General features: G+C 48.2%; 2 protein-coding genes across 2 annotated transcripts; both read right to left on the minus strand.

Annotated features, from left to right (window-relative positions):
- Window positions 1-1987: 1987 nt before the first annotated feature.
- Window positions 1988-11669, minus strand: e2f2 (E2F transcription factor 2). The gene is made up of 7 exons (XM_068726403.1): window positions 10958-11669; window positions 6314-6413; window positions 5687-5906; window positions 5112-5273; window positions 4853-4967; window positions 4553-4736; window positions 1988-3801 (listed from the first exon to the last, which is right to left on the minus strand). The coding sequence occupies exons 1-7, from the start codon at window positions 11228-11230 to the stop codon at window positions 3527-3529; spliced, it is 1329 nt and encodes a 442-aa protein (XP_068582504.1). The 5' UTR covers window positions 11231-11669; the 3' UTR covers window positions 1988-3526.
- Window positions 11670-14663: 2994 nt separating this feature from the next.
- id3 (inhibitor of DNA binding 3) lies at window positions 14664-16594 on the minus strand. The gene is made up of 3 exons (XM_068726404.1): window positions 16197-16594; window positions 15844-15914; window positions 14664-15403 (listed from the first exon to the last, which is right to left on the minus strand). The coding sequence occupies exons 1-2, from the start codon at window positions 16494-16496 to the stop codon at window positions 15861-15863; spliced, it is 354 nt and encodes a 117-aa protein (XP_068582505.1). The 5' UTR covers window positions 16497-16594; the 3' UTR covers window positions 14664-15403; window positions 15844-15860.
- Between the last annotated feature and the right edge of the window lie 2747 nt (window positions 16595-19341).

Raw genomic sequence — 19341 nt, forward strand, 5'->3', positions numbered from 1 at the left:
CACCACCAGCCTGTCGTCTCCCTTATCAACACACTCTCTCCTGCTACTGGTCATTTCACTCTCTACTTACATCACCAACAAGTGCTTTCTGTCTTTGTTTCCTTCACACCGTCTGTGAGGAAGTGAGGTTCAACAAACACAACTTCTCTCTTTCTTCTGACGCACACATGCTGCAGCACAGAGGTCGGAGCGACGGCTTCCAGTAAAGAGTACGGCTGCCAGGACTTCCTTGCTGCTTCCCAGCAGCCCTGTGGAGTCCTCTAGAGTAGAGCCCCCCCCCCCCCAAAAAAAAAAAACCTCCCTCTCCACTGTTGACTCAGCTCCACTAGTCCTGTTATCAATTTACTACCCCTGTCAAGCCAGGAGGCCCAGGCTTACCGTAAAATACCCCCTCTTCTGGTCGACACGGACGACCGAGAATGGGAGGATTGGAGAGAGAGAGAGAGAGAGAGAGAGAGACAGAGAGAGAGAGAGAGAGAGAGAGAGAGAGAGAGAGAGAGAAAGAGAGACAGAGACAGAGAGAGAGAGAGAGAGAAAGATAGAGGGAGAGAGAGAGACAGAGAGAGAGACAGAGAGAGGGGATTGATTCACTATTTAACACTTTTCCACTGGAATAAGCATATGAAGAGTCTTGAACAGGACAGGGTTCTTCTGTCCTTCAGATCTACTGAGGAACATCTCTGCCACAGACAGAGCGGTGACACTTTGTGACGGCTTCTGCTTTGACAAACACGTCGTCCCTGACTCAGTGGTCTCAGTGGACTCAGTGGTCTCAGTGGACTCAGTGGACTCAGTGGACTCAGTTGGCACGGCGGCTTGGCGACATACTGTACCTGCGCAGAGGCCACGCCCTCAGGCAACCTCTCCACAATACCTGTCGTGTCATCACAGGTGGTTTGGCAACAAAAACATTTCCAGACTGGTAACAGGTCAAACGTGTTTGTGATTCATGATTCTTAAAATCACGACTCATTCCAGACTCACTAGAGGACTGAGAACACCAGGGTCAGTTCCAGGCGTGGCCTCAAACACACTGACCGCTGTCACCAAATGAGAGACGACCGTCGCGTGTCCCTTCAGCAGCCGAGGCTCTACAGCGACACGCAGACGTGCAGCGCTGTGGCCTCAGGGCGGTGCTGCTCATTGACGAGCCGTCACCTGCCAGCGCAGAGAGAGACCCGAGCTCCGTTTCTTCAGGGCCTTGTTGTCAAAGCGGTCTCAAGGTGACAGAATCTGCCGTTTAGAGAGCATGTAGACCACACGGTCAAAGGCAGCGTGTGTTGAACATTTCACTTCATCGCCTCTCGTTCAGCCTCTGTTTAATAGACCATTAGCGCTAATAGACGCCTGGTGTTGGTTCACAAGTGAGTTTGCAGAACCCCGGAGGAGACAGACCTTCTTTGTGTTCAACTAAAGAGCTAAACTCTGTTCACTCGAGCTGCTGGAAGCTTCCGTTTCCTGTCGTTCACAGTACTTCGCTGTAGTTCTATGGGCCGAACACTTCAGGGTTTCTGTATGAAACGACTTCAGAGAAGAACCATGCTAGCAGACTGATCAAGTGTTCAGAGCATTTGATGAAGGTAATAAGTCATTACAGCAGAGAGGACTGTGTCCTCAGGATACTGTGATGTCTGACAAAAACCTGCTCATCTATAGATTCTATTTATCAGTAAAATGTGTGATGTCTTTCCTTTCCTCGTCTTTACTCCCAGAACGCATCAGCACCATCCACCCTGACCCAGTGACCCACTGACCTCCTGTGACCCCCCCCCCCCTTTTGTGAACTTGTTTCTAAAGCAACCAACAAAGAACGATGGAGGTTTCTGTTTACAGCTCACAAGGTCTTATTGTCTCTTCATGTCCACCGATTCTCTGTCCTCTGGGAATACTCCTACACACCGATGTATGAAGATGAATTATGTATTTCAACTAGAGTTGAACAGGTTCCTGACGAGTGAGTCAAATAAAAATGGAGCACAATTCCAAGTGTCAACCATGGCTTCAGTATTTATTGAATCATTTCAAACAGACCACACAATATTACAAAATATTAAGTGCCGCACGTCATACAAGAACAGTTCAACCTTCAAAGAAATCTGGAAAAATAGGTATAAATACAAAACACACTATATACAAATACCAGAAACATAATGCTCACTGAAAAATGAAAAAAAAACTATAAATTGTGGATCGACTTCCTCTAATCTACGTTGTAAAAACACACACACACACACACACACACACACACACACACACACACACACACACACACACACACACACACACACACACACACACACACACACACACACACACACACACACACACACACACACACACGTCTTCAAGTTTCGTTAGGACAGGAAGCTCATCTCTGCAGAGGGACAGCCACAGATAGATCAGCATGGAATTCATATTTCCAAATGTAAAAGAAAAGAACAATAAGGTCTAAGAGATAACGTCTTTGACATTTAAAGGGTTTCTCCACCACATGTGGACAGTGAGGATAGGAACACCTCCTGCTGTCTGCTGCTGCTGGATCAGCAGACTTCATTGAACTAGAGAACATCTCTACTCTAAGTCAACGTTAACTACATCAATGAACGTCCTTCCACCACATCTGCAGCACAGATGCTGCATTTCATGTATTTTGGTTATTTCCTCAGAAATACACTCGTCGTCTCACAGCAGGTATCGATAGAGGAGCACCTGGGTTTAAAATAAAGCTGCCGACCCAACAGGATGAGTGCGACTCTCTCACTACGAGTCGTCACCTCCGGGTCCACTTTTGGGTGTCAGAAGCCGCCTTTCACATTTTGGCACACAATGCAGCACCGAGCCGGTCCGAGGCCCGACACAAAGCTTAAGGCGGGAAAGAGCAAACCTGATCAGACAGAAGCAACACGAGATAGAAACAGGAGCTCAGGCTCAGACTAGATGCTGGTGGACCGACACGGACCGGCATCGTTCACAGCTTGGTCTGGTCCGTGTTGAGGACACACCCTGTGTGGAGCTCTTGATGGCTTTAGCGTACTCTGATTCCAGTGATTGAATCCTGTAAAGCTGCACGGCAGTTAAAGCTGACATGATGCAAGGCCGCCCCCTACGGGCCGAAGAGCGGCACAACATATTTAGACTTTGGAAACAAGGGAGAGAAAAGGATTCCTGAGTTGTTCCGCTGTAAACACCGCCCGATAAACCCAGCGCACCACGTTACGTCGCCGGGGACGAGACACAATAACAACAACTTCTGTGTTTGTGTCTGAAAATGTGAACGATCCAAAAACAGTGCCGCCATTTTAAACAGCCGTTCCTAAAGGTCGGAGATCACGCGAGTCAATCTCACCCGACCTCTCAGTCTATGTACAAATCATTTCTACTTTGAATCATTAACATTAAAACAGCATGGTAAAAACAAAGAGTTATGGCTTCATAGTGTAATATTTACTACCTCCAGAAGGCTTTGAATTAAATATTCACCCCCTTAATCTCCCCAAATCTCCTCCCGCCTCCTTCATCTACACCTTCAGCTCTTCAACAGCTCCCCGAGATCGTAGGTGTCGAAGAAGTCGGACACTCCCTCTCCGTCCTCCAGGCTCCAGAGGTAGTCGTCGTGGTCCAAAGGCGGAGAGAAGCTGACAAACGGGGTGTTGGGGTCCGGGGCAAAAGAGACGCAAGGCAGCTGGTCCTCCGTGATCTGGAGCAGGCTGGGGGGCAGACCCAGCAGACCCTCGACGTCCAGCAGGGTGGAAGTGGAGGCTGCAGCCGAGGAGGCGTCTGGAGCTGCCGTAGATACGATGACTGTGATCAAGACGAGAGCAGAAGTTCACATTCTGAGTCTGACGCATCTCCTGAACGTGTAAATTATTATCAACATAGTCTAGTTTCATTCATATCTAGTGACGTGTTCTCCTGCGCTGATCGTTTGTGGTGTCGGACCACGTCACTGACTCAGTCTATACGAGCGTCACAAACATCATTCATTCATTCATTCACTTCAAAGCTTCACACAGCTTTATAATCACTCTGCCTGTTTTACATTTAGTGTCCACTTGATGGCGCAGTAGAGCAGATGAAGCTCTGGGTGAACCAGTAGGATGCAAAGCTTCAAAGCTTCATCTCTATTTATATCCTTCTAAAAGTTCTATTTATATACTTTATTCTTGTGATTTGTTATAATTTGTATTCATAGTTAGTAAGTCATTTTAGCAATTTATCCTAACTTTCTTTGGTACACTTATTGTTTTATTTCCTCATTATATTATAATATATTTAGTATTGTTGTTTTTTAAAATCTAATATTAACATACTAACCATTAGATGAACTCTATCAGGGCCTCACACACACACACACACACACACACACACACACACACACAACTCATTGTCAGAATAAAGTGACTCAACCAATCAGCTCCCAGTGAGAGTATAACGTCTCCTGGTAGAGTCCTGCTCTACTGGACTGGACTATACTGTACTGGACTAGACTGGACTGGACTGGACTAGACTGGACTGGACTGGACTGGACTGGACCAACAGAAAGCCATCTCACACTCAGCAGGCTCCTCTTTGACGGCGTAGCTCGGCGGAGGCATCGGGGTTACGGGTGGAGGGAACTCCTTCTTAGGGGTGGCCGCGCTTTTCACTGGGCTGGCATCTTCAAGACCCTCCTCTGGACACAGGTAGACCTCGATGGGGCCGTTCTTACTCTTCAAATAGATCTGTAGTGATCCCTGCTGTGAGGAGAAAGACGGAACAAGAACATCATATAAACACACTGCACGGTTTATTTCATGTGTCCATTCGTCTTCTGGAGAGTTTTACATTGAATGTGTTGGTTTTGAAGTCTCACCCCTGCCGTGTCTGGAACCTCCAGCTTGGTGTCAGCGGGGGCCTTGACGGCGATGACCGTCTGGTCCCGGAGAGTCCCGATGGAGCGGATGTCCTGATACGTCACATAGCCCAACGTACAGCGCGTGGTCAAGGGGGACAACGAAGTGTTTAACACACACACACACACACACACACACACACACACACACACACACACACACACACACACACACACACACACACACACACACACACACACACACAGGTGTAAAGGATATCTCTTGTTGTCTTCATACTCGGTGAGTTGTTTGAGCTGTGCGGTGCTGGAGTGGATCAGCTCATCCAGAGATCGTTCTACTCTCTCCAGGTCTCCGAGTTCTTTCCTCAGGGAGCAAGCCTTCTCTCCTCCACCTGCACCACCTTCAAACACGTCTCCGACCCTACAAACACACACATGAACGTCTACGTGATCAAAAAGTGTGTGAGTTCAAACTGTAGCGGTCGTAACAACTCAGAAACAAAGACACGCAGAGTAACAATATCAGCACACATGGGCCAGTGGAGGCTGGTGCAAGACCCCCTACCAGCCACTAGAGGGCAGATAACTCCACAGAGTTGTATCCACACACACACACACACACACACACACACACAAATAAACTGTATGTGACTGTGTTGAGAGACGAGGTCCTAGGACTGAACCGTGGCTGTCATGTGGTCTACTCTCTCTCTCTCACACACACACACACACACACACACACACACACACACACACACACACACACACACACACACACACACGGCTGCTCATAGTTCTGGTAGAACGTCTATGTTCTTCTGCATCGGTACTCACAGCCACTGGATGTTGTTCTTGGACTTCTTTCGGATGAGCTGGACTCCCTCCAGGACGTTGGTGATGTCATAGATGCGCCTCTTCTGGACCTCCAGGACCTCGGTGGCCCAGTTCAGGTCAAGAACTCCATCGGGAGACTCGGCGATCAGGCCCACGAACTTCTTGGTCAGCAGGCCCAAAGACGTGTCGTACCGCGTCCGCTCACCCGGAGACTTTGGAGCTGAGGGCGAAGATCCAGACGAAGCACATGAGGAAGAGGAAGATGTGTAGATGTTGAACAGACATGTAATCTGATTCAAACCCACAGCTGGGTCTCCTGCCAACATGTAAAGCTAGGAGCTAAACTAACGCTTCATCATATTAATACTTGTGAACGTGACTCATGTAGTGTTCATGATGCTCTTCACACACGTCTTCATCACACATTCATGTATGATGCTGCCGTCCTCCACATGTTGACCGTCTGTGTGTCAAACAGACACAGTTAAATCGGTTACTGGTTTCAGAACTTATCTTCTGTGCGGCTCTTCTCCACTATCACCACAGTTACAACTAGAACACTGGTGCAGCTCAAACCTCTACGCACTAAAGCCACCGTGTGACTCCGCCTCTCTGATCTGGACTCACTCCGTGGACTCGGTATCCTGGCCGCGATGCTGCATTTTCCTTTTGGTGTGCGGAACTCTGGCAGGTAGAGAGGGTCCTCTAGATCCAGCTTCCTCTTGGCCTGGAGAGGAAAGAGTTAACGTCCATCAGTACAAACACGTGAGAGCAAAGAGGGCGTGTCCTCATTGTGCCACCAGGAGAACATATAGAGTGAATACATGACGGTCTGCTGGAGTTAAATCATGGTAATGAGGTGTGTGGGGCTCGTCCAGCCAGCCATGAAACAATGACATCAATGCTGGCACAAGTGCTAAATAGAGGGTTGTTGAAAAGTGTCGTAAATGTGCCAACAGCCCTCAAGAGCAGGAACAAAGCACCCCTGTAACACTTCCCCAAGCACTTCAAGAGGGGCTGATCTTATGCATGTGTGTGTGTGTGTGTGTGTGTGTGTGTGTGTGTGTGTGTGTGATAGGGAAACGGGGTGATTGCCTCTCAACCTAATGCCAGCAAAATGCAATGAAATCCCTGGAATCACTCAGTTACCTCTCCTCCCCCCCTCTAACCTCTCGATGTTCCCTTTCCTGCACAGCTTCACACACACACACACACACACACACACACACACACACACACACAGCCACACACACACACACACACACACACAGACACACACACACACACACACACACCCTTTGGACCACAGTATAACTAGAACGTAGTATCTTCAGTGACCTACATGAGGTCCAATGTAAAAGTGAAAGTCTCATGAAGTCAATCTGCTCACAGGATTGAGAAACGACCAACTGTCACAGTTGCACAAGGCGACACCCGAACACGACAGAGAGTTTCAATCCCACAAAAAACACTCCGGCTGATCTGACCAGCGGTCAGTGTTACTGAGGCTGCTGGGTAATTTGGCCACAGTAATCTCTTTTTGTCACTTCAGCTAACAGGGTGAGGAAAGAGACGGAAAAAGTGCTGAATTGACGTAACCATGTGTGGATGCGCCTGTCTGAGCGTGGGGATAATGAAGGGGGCTATTGTCCCAGTGGGCTGCTCGACATGTCCACCTGTTGACTGGAGACATCTGGAGCCAGCAGTGCGCGTGTGCGTGTGCGTGTGTGTGTGTGTGTGTAATCCTTACAGCGCTCAGTAACACAGAGATCCCCGGTCAGGACGACCCTCAACACAACGTGACCGTTATCATTTATTTAAGGGTTTAGAGGATGAGTGTTTGTCGGCTCAGAGTCACAGAGAGGACTCCTGGTCATCATCAGGGGAGTCAGAGTCAGCCTCGGTGTCAGTAAGAGCAGCCGTGACACGAGAACACGGTCACCTTCCACGACCTGAATGTACGGATGGAGCTGCACCTCGTCCTCATTCTTCAGGCTTGTAGTTTGACAGCCTCAGCCTCAGGCGTGGTGACATGTTGTAAGAGGGGAACCAACGGTTCCACCCTGCAGCTGCGTGGGCTCGGTGCTCACTTTGCATGAGGGATTTCTCTGGTGAGTCAAGCATATTACACAAACACTGCTTCACGTAGCAGACAGACCGGCTGCTTCAGGCTTCAGAGGAAACACGAGCATGCTGCTGGAGACAAGACCTCACGGAGGACTGAAGCTGGACACCGTGGACATCACATGATTCTAGTTATAACACGTTACTTATTCAACATCAGTAGTTATTGTGCAGCAAGCCAGTCAATGGCTGTGAGAGGGAGGGGCCTGAGCCAAACACACTCCTAGCTCTTTATCTAAGGAGACTCGTCTGTCCGGTTACACCCAAAGCGCCGAACGTGTCTCCTTCTGTTCGCTCCTCATTCTGAGGCCGGTTCCTGCAGCTGCTCCGGTGACACCTCCAGAGGTTCACCCATGAAGTCACGCCACGTGCAGGACTTCTGCGACACACCTGGTCCGTCGGGCCGCACGGGATTCAAATTCCACCCGAGCCGAGGACGAGTCCCAGTGTCCCTGCTGATATCTCACACAAACCCCCCCCACCTCATGTCCACACCCGACTGAAGAGAGACGCCACACGGCTGAAGAGACAGAGATAGAGATAGTCACCGTGGCTCCATAGAGGTACCAGAGAAGGTTGGATCTGCCCGTTTGGGTCGGTGGTGGAGGGAGGCGAGGGGGGAGCAGGCTGCTTTGAAATGCAAAAAATAGAGATTTCGGGAGAGTGCACGTCACACAAGAGTGTCATCAGTCTGAATGGGGGGGGGACGTTTGTATAATTCATACAGCTGATGTCAACGCTGATGACCTTGTGGCAGACTGCGCACATGAGAGAAGTGGGGACGCCACACGTGACGTCAGCAGGGAAGAAGTGGGACATTGTCTCTGGGGGACGTTATGCTGATGGTTGTAGTAAATGTGGCTTTTTCCATCTGAAACAGACACATTCATTCATTCATTCATTCATTCATGGGTTTGCTCTCTAACAGAAGGAAAGCTTCTTCTGTGGACTTTGGTGGAGGACTGAACCCTGTAACACATTCACATCAATCTGAAACCAGAGTGACTCAACACCATCAGCAGTCTACACACCAATCACCCATCCACCACCTTTTACTACAGCCGGCGTGATGAATGAGAGCAGAGCTTCAGCTGACATTACCTTCCTGCAGTCAAACATTAGCTTCACGCTCCTCCCCACGAGAACGCCTCCTAGTGAGGGGTAGAGCTGGTTCTCATGCTGAGCCGAGCTGAAACAGACAGCTGTTACTGTAACGCTGCTCAAGTAGAAGGAAGTGAGCTAAAACACTTCCTGTCAACACCAGACCCATGACTGAACATGACATGAAGCTGCTGCGTCAGCGAGCAGAAGACTCTGAGTGGTTTGTGTCTGCAGGTTGAGCGGTGAACTGAAGTCCTGTAATCAGCCTCACATCTACTGTTGTGTCACGTGACTGATTAGAAGAGCAGGTTCTGTGAAACCACATCATGTATTTGTGGTTCTGGCCAGCTGCTGCATGAGCTCACCTCAAAGTGGATCCTGTTATGAACCTCACACCTCTGTATTGAAGGAATCAGAGTAGACAAAGTGTTTCGGTCATAAGACCCTAAAAACACTGCAGATCAGCCATCAGTACTTTAGAGATTCAGATCCGTGTCTGAGACAACGACACGAAGAAAGAAGGAGGCTGTGAGAGGAGCACTGAGAATGTTTAGAGGCAGAGTAGAAGGCTCTAACATCCTTCCTTTAGGAAAGGAAACCAACCTTAGTTTGTTTAGTTCATCACTGAAACCAGCTCTGCAGTTTCAAGAGTGCATCACTCTGTTCCACCTCAGCTGTGAAAACTAAGATCACTTCATGAAATCAAATACTTCCATCCACATGTGTGTGTGTGTTTGTAGTGTGTGTGTGTGTGTGTGTGTGTGTGTGTAGTGTGTAGTGTGTTTGTAGTGTGTGAAACACACTCAGAAGTATGATGAGCCAGCTGGTAGCCTCTTTCTCACTTTACTTACCTCCTAATCCTCTTGAAGGACTATTAGTGAAGACAGGCTGCAAGGGCAAACGGTTTACATGAGATTTGAGGACCCTGGTCTGTATGCACCCTAACCTCTAACCCCTCTGACCCTCTAACCCTCCAGCCCTCTAGTCCTACTAAAACTCACTGACTGTGAGAGACCCACTGTAACAAGCAGCAGCAGCAGCTGTGAAGCTCCGACACGCTGCAGAGTGTCTCCAACCCTCTCAGACCACGACGCCTTTCATCAGAGTGATTCTAAGAGCGCCGTCCACCTGAGCAGACACACGCATGGGCAGCAAAACCCACCTTCCTCCTACAGTGAGGAACAGGAGAACAGGTGAACAGGTGAACAGGTGAACAGGAGAACAGGAGAACAGGTGAACAGGTGAACAGGAGAACAGGAGAACAGGTGAACAGGAGAACAGGAGAACAGGAGAACAGGTGAACAGGAGAACAGGAGAACAGGTGAACAGGAGAACAGGTGAACAGGTGAACAGGTGAACAGGTGAACAGGAGAACAGGTGAACAGGAGAACAGGTGAACAGGAGAACAGGAGAACAGGAGAACAGGTGAACAGGAGAACAGGAGAACAGGTGAACAGGTGAACAGGTGAACAGGTGAACAGGAGAACAGTGTTCATGACTCAGGACAGTCCTCTCAGACTGGAGCTGGTTTCAGTTCAGCTGGTCAGAGTGAAATGCTGAGTTGACATTATTGTCGGTCAGTGATTGTGTAAAAGCTGCTCTCTCCCCCTGTGGGGGCCACTCACCCTTTCTTTTCAAAAGCAAGGGGCCCCTAACACTATCAACGATACCCCCCCCCCCACACACACACACACACACACACACACACTTAAACTCACACAGCCTCTGGTCTTGTCTAGCTACAGCTGGCCTGCGGAGAGGGGGGGGGGGGGGGGGGGGGGGGGGTCACACTTAGCTCCACGCCATTCACACACACGGAGCAGCGGTCACAGCGGCTCCTCTGTGGCTCATCACGTCAAAACACGCGTGAACGTGCCCCAAACGCTGCTCCACGCGCATACCGATGGAAATCCACAATCAGTCCGCCCTCATAACCCACTACACTGTGTGTGTGTGTGTGTGTGTGTGTGTGTGTGTGTGTGTGTGTGTGTGTGTGTGTGTGTGCGTGTGTGTGCGTGTGTGTGTGTGTGTGTGTGAGAGATCTACCGGCAGTCGTCCGGAGGATGATCGGATGGGTTTAGCCTCTGGTCCGTGGGGGGTTGAATACAGGCTGTTGGCTCTTTGTTCGGCCGCGGCGGTGGTGTTGCAGATCTGGGTGAAGTAGCCGGCCGGTACCGTGCTCATCGGCGGGCTGGACAGTCCGGTGCTGAAGAAGTCGGTCTTCACTCCCCCGGCGGACAGAACCTTGATCTTCTGCTGAGGGCAAGACAGTCCCGCTACCGGCCGAGCCGGAGAGACACCTTTCGGCATCCGCATCATGTTCCTGAGTGGACTCAGTTTAACCGGATCGGTCAAAGCTCGGTATTAATGCGCGGCTCGTCCCGTTAACGGCCGTAGAGCTGCTGCTGGAGGGTCAGTGTGAACAGATGTCTCTACCGGAGAATATCACGTAACCCACGTCAACACGGAACAGTCCAGAGCTCACACAGCTGATCTAAGAACGCAACGAGACACACACACTCAGCCGTGGTTCTGATCGTCCGTCAGTAGACCACAGCCCGGTCGGTGCTGTTACCCTTTGTCCAGTGAGGATTACCCTGCAGTCACTACACACCGCGGGTTAAATACACATTAACACAGCCACTGTTTAGAGTCCAGTACCAGAAGGCTTCCGCGTGAGATCCGGTTCCTCCGTGAGACTTACGACTTGTAGTGAGTCCCTCTGATGCGGATTCCGACCCGGTCTGTGCCTCTAGTCCGTCCGCCTCACAGTTCCGCTCTCCATACGACAGGACGGGAAGCTGAGGAAGAACTGCTTTTTTTAGCGCCAAACTTCCTCCCGCGAAATTTAGATCTCCCGCGGTTAGAGCTCGCCTCTGATTGGCTCACGGCACGTTCGGCTTTGTCAGATTTGCATAAAACAGTTGTACGCGGACGGGGCTGGTCTTCTTAAAGGGACAGCAGCGTCATTTCGGGACATAACGTTCTTTTATCCGCTGGAGACAATGAGCACTTATGATGTTGAACTGAATGAGTCCATAGAATCACACTATGTGACGTATAAGAAGAAGGTTGTTACTCTGTTGTTACAGAACGTGTCGTGTTATCACATTGACCCATAAGTTACTCACATTCATCATCATATTTAGCTTCCATTCAATTCATAATGTGAACAACTATAGGAGTATTATGGGCAAACGATTTGGGATGTTAAAATTAGACTGTGATAATTGAAAATGTACTTTGTTAAACATTAAACACATGTGTGAGGTGTAGCCTCACTGAAGAACAGAGCATGTGTCTTAATCTCACTCTGGAGACTCTCAGTAAAGGGAACGTCACATAATAAATACTATGTTATTATGTATGAAATGATCTTCATGGGTCATGTCTATAACAAGTCCATAAAGAGTTCATTGTGCATGGAGACCCGTACATCCAGCTCATGTTTAGTGGTCTGGTGCAAGGTGTCGCTGGAGATGGTTCTAGATGATAATTGGATTCATTCAGTACCACTCTTGCTTATTGGCTCAGAGGAGATATTGAAAGAAAACAACCCCTCCCCCACCCACCGCCACCAGACCCAAGCCATACGACGTGACCCCCATTGAACAAGGACAGCAGACCCCCATCCACAGCTCGCCCTATTGTCCCACTGCGTCCTGATCTACAGTTCACCATAACTTCAACTCACTCACATCCAGTGATGTTCTGGAAACACGCTAAGTCAGCTATGTTTTAATCAGTCAATGTAGCACCACATTACACTAGTATTACTAGTATTACTAGTATAGATAAAGGATCCTGAGAGTTGTGTACATGTTACACTGGATTAGATCATTCTTCACTCTCTTTTGGGTTAGACTGAATATCACATAATATTACTACATTGAACAGATAAGAGAGACTGTTAATACTGACAGAATTATAGTTGTAGATCCACGTTAAATCACTTCCACCCTCTTTCATATCAAACTATTAGAGATATAGAACAATGCATTAGAGATGCTGCATTGTTCACAGTCACAGTTTTCTGATCCTTTTTGTAATCTAATGTGGCCTGAATTGTACAAATATGAACAAAATGAAGAGGGAACTGTTCACTGTCTTCTTAAGAGAGCTTGGGTCAATGTACACTAACCTGTATACGTATCATCACAGCCTTGACATCATCATTATTTCTGTGATACTACTTGCCGTGGAACACTGTTTTCTAAACTCCATGAAGTTCAGTGTTCAGTTTAACGTGTAAATGGAGCGGATGTGTCATGTGAGTTTAAAGTCATTGTGAGTTTGGTGTGAAAACCTTTTGTTTGACCGACGTTAGAACATGAAGCCGCTGCACCGATATAGAGTTGATTTAATGTAGTTCAAGTCACTGATGAGTCACTGATGATCACATGGAATCAGGCCGGAGTCGCTTTGTTTTTAATATCTTATATTGAACCAGTTTGTTCAAAGATCAACAGGTTTCATTTCTGTCTCAGTGCTGAGACTCCTGAACCTCAGGAGGACTAGTCTCTGCCTCACTGCATTCTAATTCAACACCCCCATCTGGTGGCGTGAGCCGGGATCTGGTCTTCAGGACTGAACCCTGAACCCTGAGCCCTGATCATTGTTTCTGGTTTATCTTTCTGCTGCTTTCAATTAAAAACTCATGAACGGTCAATATATCCATATATTCTAACAAAACATGCATGAAGCAGAATCAGAGTGTCTGATGCAGTCTCACGTAATACTTGCTCAGTACACGCTGTGTAGGTCAGTGAGGTGTTGGTTCTACTCTCTATCTCTGTAATAGTTCTATACCCTATAAATCAAGGCTCATGGTCCACTGATCCCTGATTCACATACTTGAGGTACGAATAACGTTAACGCCGATCTAACGTCACACCTGGAACTAAACTAGTAACTAGTAACTAAGTACAAGTACTGAGACAAGGCAATGTTTAGAATCTAACACGAAATGAAGATGGGTATTGGTAATATAAATACATAATAATAATAAACAGTAAGGGATATGAATATACTAAATATGTACAGTGTGTTTATAGTCTTTATATCTACAGTGTGTTATAACGTGTAACAGTGTGTTGTTATACACTAGCGTGAACATGTTGATCCAATAACACATTTCCACCACTAGATGGAGCTGCGACCTTATTATTCACAGTATGAATGAGAGAACGAGGTCAATTCATGAAACTCAACGCGTTGTGGAGTCTGGTTGTTTTGTTGCTGGTCTCTTCTGGTTAGACAGTGAAGAAGAAGATTCTTTATTGCTGCTAATGATCCAGATGAAGCACTGATAAGAGTCCACCTGTAAAGACACTCTGGATGACTCCACCAGGTGGAGCAGTTTGGTCAACGTTGAGACCAGCTGAGTACACAAAGATGAATTTAGACAGTTCACAAACACCTTCATGCACACGTTGATCTGGTGTCATGGACGTCCGCCGCGATAAAGATTTATGAATGATGGGACGTTGGTTTCTGATCACGTAACATCCTTTCTTCTGACACCATGGAGGAAGTTCTACTGCTGTAAACTGGTAGCAACTCATTCTTTGGAAAATTAGACTCACTTCAAGGAAACTCCCATCGTTTGATTTCCAACCACCGAACCTCAAGATTCATGTGAAGACATCCTGTCGTATCAGCAGATCCTCGTCACCCAGAAACAAAAGTCAACTCAGCATCACACGTACGGCCCTCACTCAGTCACTCCATAAAGGGACACCACAGAGGCCAGTTTGTTTCATAACTTTCTTTTATTTCATTACATAAGAACATACATACAAAGCAAACTTTATAATTAAGAGTTTATGAAACTCACAGCGCATTGTCTGTAGAAATAACACAATCCCTACAAACAGTCACAATTAACTCTCGTATAGAGTTCTGATTATACCTAATAAAACCCAAACTCCCATTCAGAAAAAATACCAACATCCAAATGGACTCGCACCTTCCATACCCACAGCAGATATGTACACACTCGTAAAAAGATGCAACCGTCTCCAGATCATTAGAAGGGAGATTAGAGGGGACGTTGTACGGGGACAATGACGTGAGACGTGGTGTAGAGGGTTCTGGTTGGGTGAGGAGTTCAACCCACGTAAAGTAGGTTTGGAATGCAACAGAGAAATAAAAGAACAATGTACCAATGATTCTACGTCTACCTATAGGGATCCAGGCTCTGGGAGGAGGGACACGAAGCCGGTCGCTTTCAAACTTCCAATCCTGGCTTCTGCTTTGGTGTGTTGATTCGTCTGTCCAGGGGCCAAAGAATGAGTCTCTGTTTTCTTGCTCATGCACCACTGTTGATCCCCACTCATCTAGGAAACAGTCCACTCTGTCTGTCTTTTCTTCTTTAAACCCTCCTCCTCCTCCTCCTCCTTCTTCTCCTTCTCTCCCAAATACCTATCCCACCCTTTCTGCCCCTCTTGTCCTCTTGCCCGGAGTGAAGTGGAGACATGTGTTTCCCTGCACCTGCATGGAGAGAAAGGAAGAAAAGTGAAGTCAGATCTCTCCCTCTCAGCCTCCCCCCTCCTCCCTCCCTCCCTCCTCCCTGCAGAGGGGAGCAGACAGACTGGCGCCTAGCATGGAACTTTCATTAACCCCAGGCAGATAGCGATGAATCCGCTACACAGTCACTGGCCTGTCTAATTGGCAACCCTAATGTGGAGGGCAAGGAGACCTTCGTCTCAACAAAGGCTACACTATGTTCACTGGAAGTTTTATTTTTAAGTTATGTCATTTTATAAGTCAAAACAACACACTGTGTCCCGCAGACATGCCGTCTCCACACACACACACACACACACACACACACACACACACACACACACACACACACACACACACACACCGTGATTATAGAGATTTCTAGGAAAGACATTAAGATTAATCATCAAATCATGAATACATACCGTGATCTGCCTTCCTCTTAATGGCACAACCGCCCTTCTTCTTTGGAGAATTTGCGAGCAAGGTCCGCAGTCTGCACGGAGACAACATGAAGTGTTAGACACTCTTCCTCTGATTGCACATCAACAAGAACAACTGTACGAGCAACATGTCTGCCACAACATCACACATCACCAGAATAATGGACTCGAGTACAACATCACCGCCATGCATGCAGGCGGGAATGCGCATCGTGTCGCGAGCTGAATAAACTTTACAGGATTAAAAAGGCTCTTTTTTGCAGAAGCGACGCAGAGGTCCGTTCCGTGCAGAGAGCCACGCGAGACCCGCCGGTCCACGCCGCTGCTCCGCTCACCTTTATCGACAGAACCATCTCCGGCGCGGCCGCGTCCTCCGCCTCCAGCGCGATCTGCAGGTCGAAGATGTAGTCGATGACGTGCTGCAGGATCTCCACCTGGCTGACCGACTTGTTCTGCGGGATGCTCGGCACCAGCTCCTTCAGCTTGGAGTAGCAGTCGTTCATGTCGCACAGGGCGCCCACCGGCTCCTCCAGACACGAGTGTTTATTCCGGCTGATGGCGAGGCTCTGCTCCGAGATGCAGCACACGGCCTTGTAGCAGCTCCTCACCGAGCGGACGGGACTGATGGCTTTCATGATGAGCGCAGGAGCAACAATAACAACAAGACTCGGCTCGACGACTGAGTGTGAGAGTGTGTGACGGCGGTCCTCCTCTCGGGCTCTGCTTCTATCGCGGTCCTGAAACGCTACAGTGCTCTGACAGCCGCGGACGCGTAGCTCTTTATACAGCAGGCGCCTCCTGACGGCCCCTTTCTCGCATCGCGCTCCGATTGGCCCGTGAACACAGCGAGCCGGTTCTCATTGGCTCACATCACCTTGTGGAAGGACTGGAAAGAATGAGGAAATTAGGGCCGGGATGCCTGAAGGGGATTGTCAATCAATTAGTCGCCTCTTCCAGGTGGTGCTGTGTGTTTGAGATAAAGTGGGGCACGTTACAAGTAGAAGAACCTCCAGAAACAAGAGGGACACTTTAGTTTACAACAAGCTGGAAGATGGACGCTTTCGTTATAGAGCTCACTTTATTTAAAAGCTATACTTCCAGACGAATACACGTCTTGTCAAGTAAAGCTATACTGTACTAGTGTAGTATACTTGTTATGCACGTCCGGCTGCATGTGTGACTGTGTGAACACGCTTCATCAAACAGAACTCATTCAGAACTGTACACAGTTATTATCACAGCCTATTGTACGATCGGTGTTCAGTGCACGTGCTTGTTGTAGGACTCACGATGTGCATCCACCAATGAAAACGTTAAAAATATGATATTTATATAATATAGGTAAAAGGTCAGTGGAGGGCCAGCTTCTTCTCTACTTCAGTACTTTAGTCAGAAGAGTTGTTGTGATGAGCGGTCATTGGACGTGGATCTATTGACTGATTATTTATGTTTTGATAGTTTATAGTCCTTCTCTTACAGCCCATACGTCTCAATGATCAACAATAATTCAACCCGTGAAGAATATTAAGGAGCTCTATAATCACTTAAACTGATAAAATCAAACCCTGTTTTGAGGGAAAGCAGCTTCATGAAAATTATATTTGAACAACTCCGAATGTTGCTCCGCTTTAGTTTACATCAAAGCTCGTCCCGTTCTGCTCCTATTTGGGTCTTATTTTCCCCTTTTCTCACAATCCTGTTTTGTAGAGGAATGCAGGCCTGAGCCAGCTGTGTGTCCTATCCCAGCCCAGCTGTGTTGATCTAACGCGCCAGTCCCAGACATGCTGGCGCCAGCCTCCCGACGTCATCCATTCACCCCAACGCGCACTCCCCTCTTTGGCAGACGGCCCTCCCTCCCCCGTCCAGCGGCCGAGGGGAGAGGAGCACAGGCGCTCGGAGATCCGATTGGATGACGGAGCCTGTCGCTCACGGACACAGGTCCACGCCCCCCACGCTTCCCTCCTCCCACGTGCAGTCTACTCAGAGAAAGTTTGGAGGAAAACCTTTTTTAATTCTCCATAATTGTGCAACGATGAATACGCCGACATGGCCTGGATGAAAAGTACGAGGAGAGCAGTGAACATGAGATCATGATCACAGACAACCCAGGTCTGACTCTGCTGTGCAGACAGTCCTGAGGTACAGTTGCTCAACGGCCCGTGGGTGCCAGGATGTAGGCCTGTGTTCACCAGACGTTTTACAACCGTCTGACCAACTCTGAGATGAGCAACTATCACTTTGAGGTTGACTGGTCACCTATTATAATGAAGTCAAATGTGATGTTATGTAACCTCACATGCAACAAAGAGTTGAGTAAATACAACACACTGTTTTAAAATGACTGCACTAAGCATTGTTCTCTTCATTATCATATATCCTCCCACTATGCAGAGGTTTAACAGATGTTAAAGTCACTGTCTTCTTCCTGGCAACCCCCCCCCCCAACCACAGCATTGAGCCGTGAGACAGGACTTCGGTCCAGTGCTGCTCTACAGATTGTGTGAGCGGTGCAGAGTATCCAAACAAGACTTTGACCTTAAATATCTTTTCTAAATATGTCAAGAGGAAGTCAAATATTGCACTACATTTCCCAGGTCTGGTGGGAAAATAGTCATTTGTATTTGCTGATTTAGCGTACTGGGCTCAACGGCAAATCAGTTTTGAGGTTAAAGACCTCCGCGTCGAGTCGACAGAGAACATTATCCCGTTCGATTTGGACGATCCAAATAAAGCACCGCCCCTGATTCAGAAGTTATTTCTAGGAACTAGGAGCTATTTCTAGGATATCAAAAATGCCAACAGAGTATTTCTTCTCCCATGACAGCGCTTCACTGCAGATTCCAGAGTTTTCAGTGCGTAAAATCTGTGTGAAACACCCACACACACACACACACACACACACACACACACACACACCCTGTCTCTCACTCTCACACACACACACACACACACACACACGCAGTAGTGTGTCTGGGCAAGGATCAGGTGCTTGTCGGAAAGGCCCCGGACACAATCGGGTCTCTCTTTCAATGGATGGGAGAATTCCGAGCCTGGCGTCAGTGAGTCTGCCTCTCTCCCGCCCTCCCTCTCCCTCTCCCCGCTCCTCCGTGCAGCTGGACGCAGACAATCAAGCCATCAACAATCGCCATGCATAATTAGCAGCGCCCCTTCTCCTCTCCTCCTCTCCTCCTCTCCTCTCCTCTCTCTCTATTACATTTGCAATCCGGTGTATTTTAATGACAGCCAAACACTAAGGTTAAAGAAATAAATAAAAATACTATCACATCATTCTGAGCCTAAACATCTGTTTCAGCTCTCTGACTGAACGGTTCCACCTTTTCACTCATCTTCACCTCTCAGAGCACCTTCTCTCTCCAGAGACAGACGTCTCTTTCTACTTCTGGTGACAACAGAGCAGAACGTGGAGTAATGAGGGTCATCTAGTGAGACGAGATGAGGGCGGGAGGGAAACCACCACGC

Source organism: Cebidichthys violaceus, unplaced genomic scaffold (assembly GCF_023349555.1).
Source record: "Cebidichthys violaceus isolate CVI_PGR_0920_01 unplaced genomic scaffold, fCebVio1.0.p SCAF_39, whole genome shotgun sequence".
NCBI lineage: Eukaryota > Metazoa > Chordata > Actinopteri > Perciformes > Stichaeidae > Cebidichthys > Cebidichthys violaceus.

What these genes read in the sequence shown, in the direction of transcription:
- e2f2 (XM_068726403.1), bottom strand. Translation starts at nt 11,230, where the DNA reads ATGATGCGGATGCCGAAAGGTGTCTCTCCGGCTCGGCCGGTAGCGGGA. An exon ending in CATCCTCCGGACGACTGCCG is followed by an intron (nt 6,414 to 10,957) that starts GTAGATCTCTCA and finishes TTTCCTCTCCAG; the next exon opens with GCCAAGAGGAAGCTGGATCT. An exon ending in CAGGATACCGAGTCCACGGA is followed by an intron (nt 5,907 to 6,313) that starts GTGAGTCCAGAT and finishes CTTCGCCCTCAG; the next exon opens with CTCCAAAGTCTCCGGGTGAG.
- id3 (XM_068726404.1), bottom strand. Translation starts at nt 16,496, where the DNA reads ATGAAAGCCATCAGTCCCGTCCGCTCGGTGAGGAGCTGCTACAAGGCC. An exon ending in AGATGGTTCTGTCGATAAAG is followed by an intron (nt 15,915 to 16,196) that starts GTGAGCGGAGCA and finishes GTCTCCGTGCAG; the next exon opens with ACTGCGGACCTTGCTCGCAA.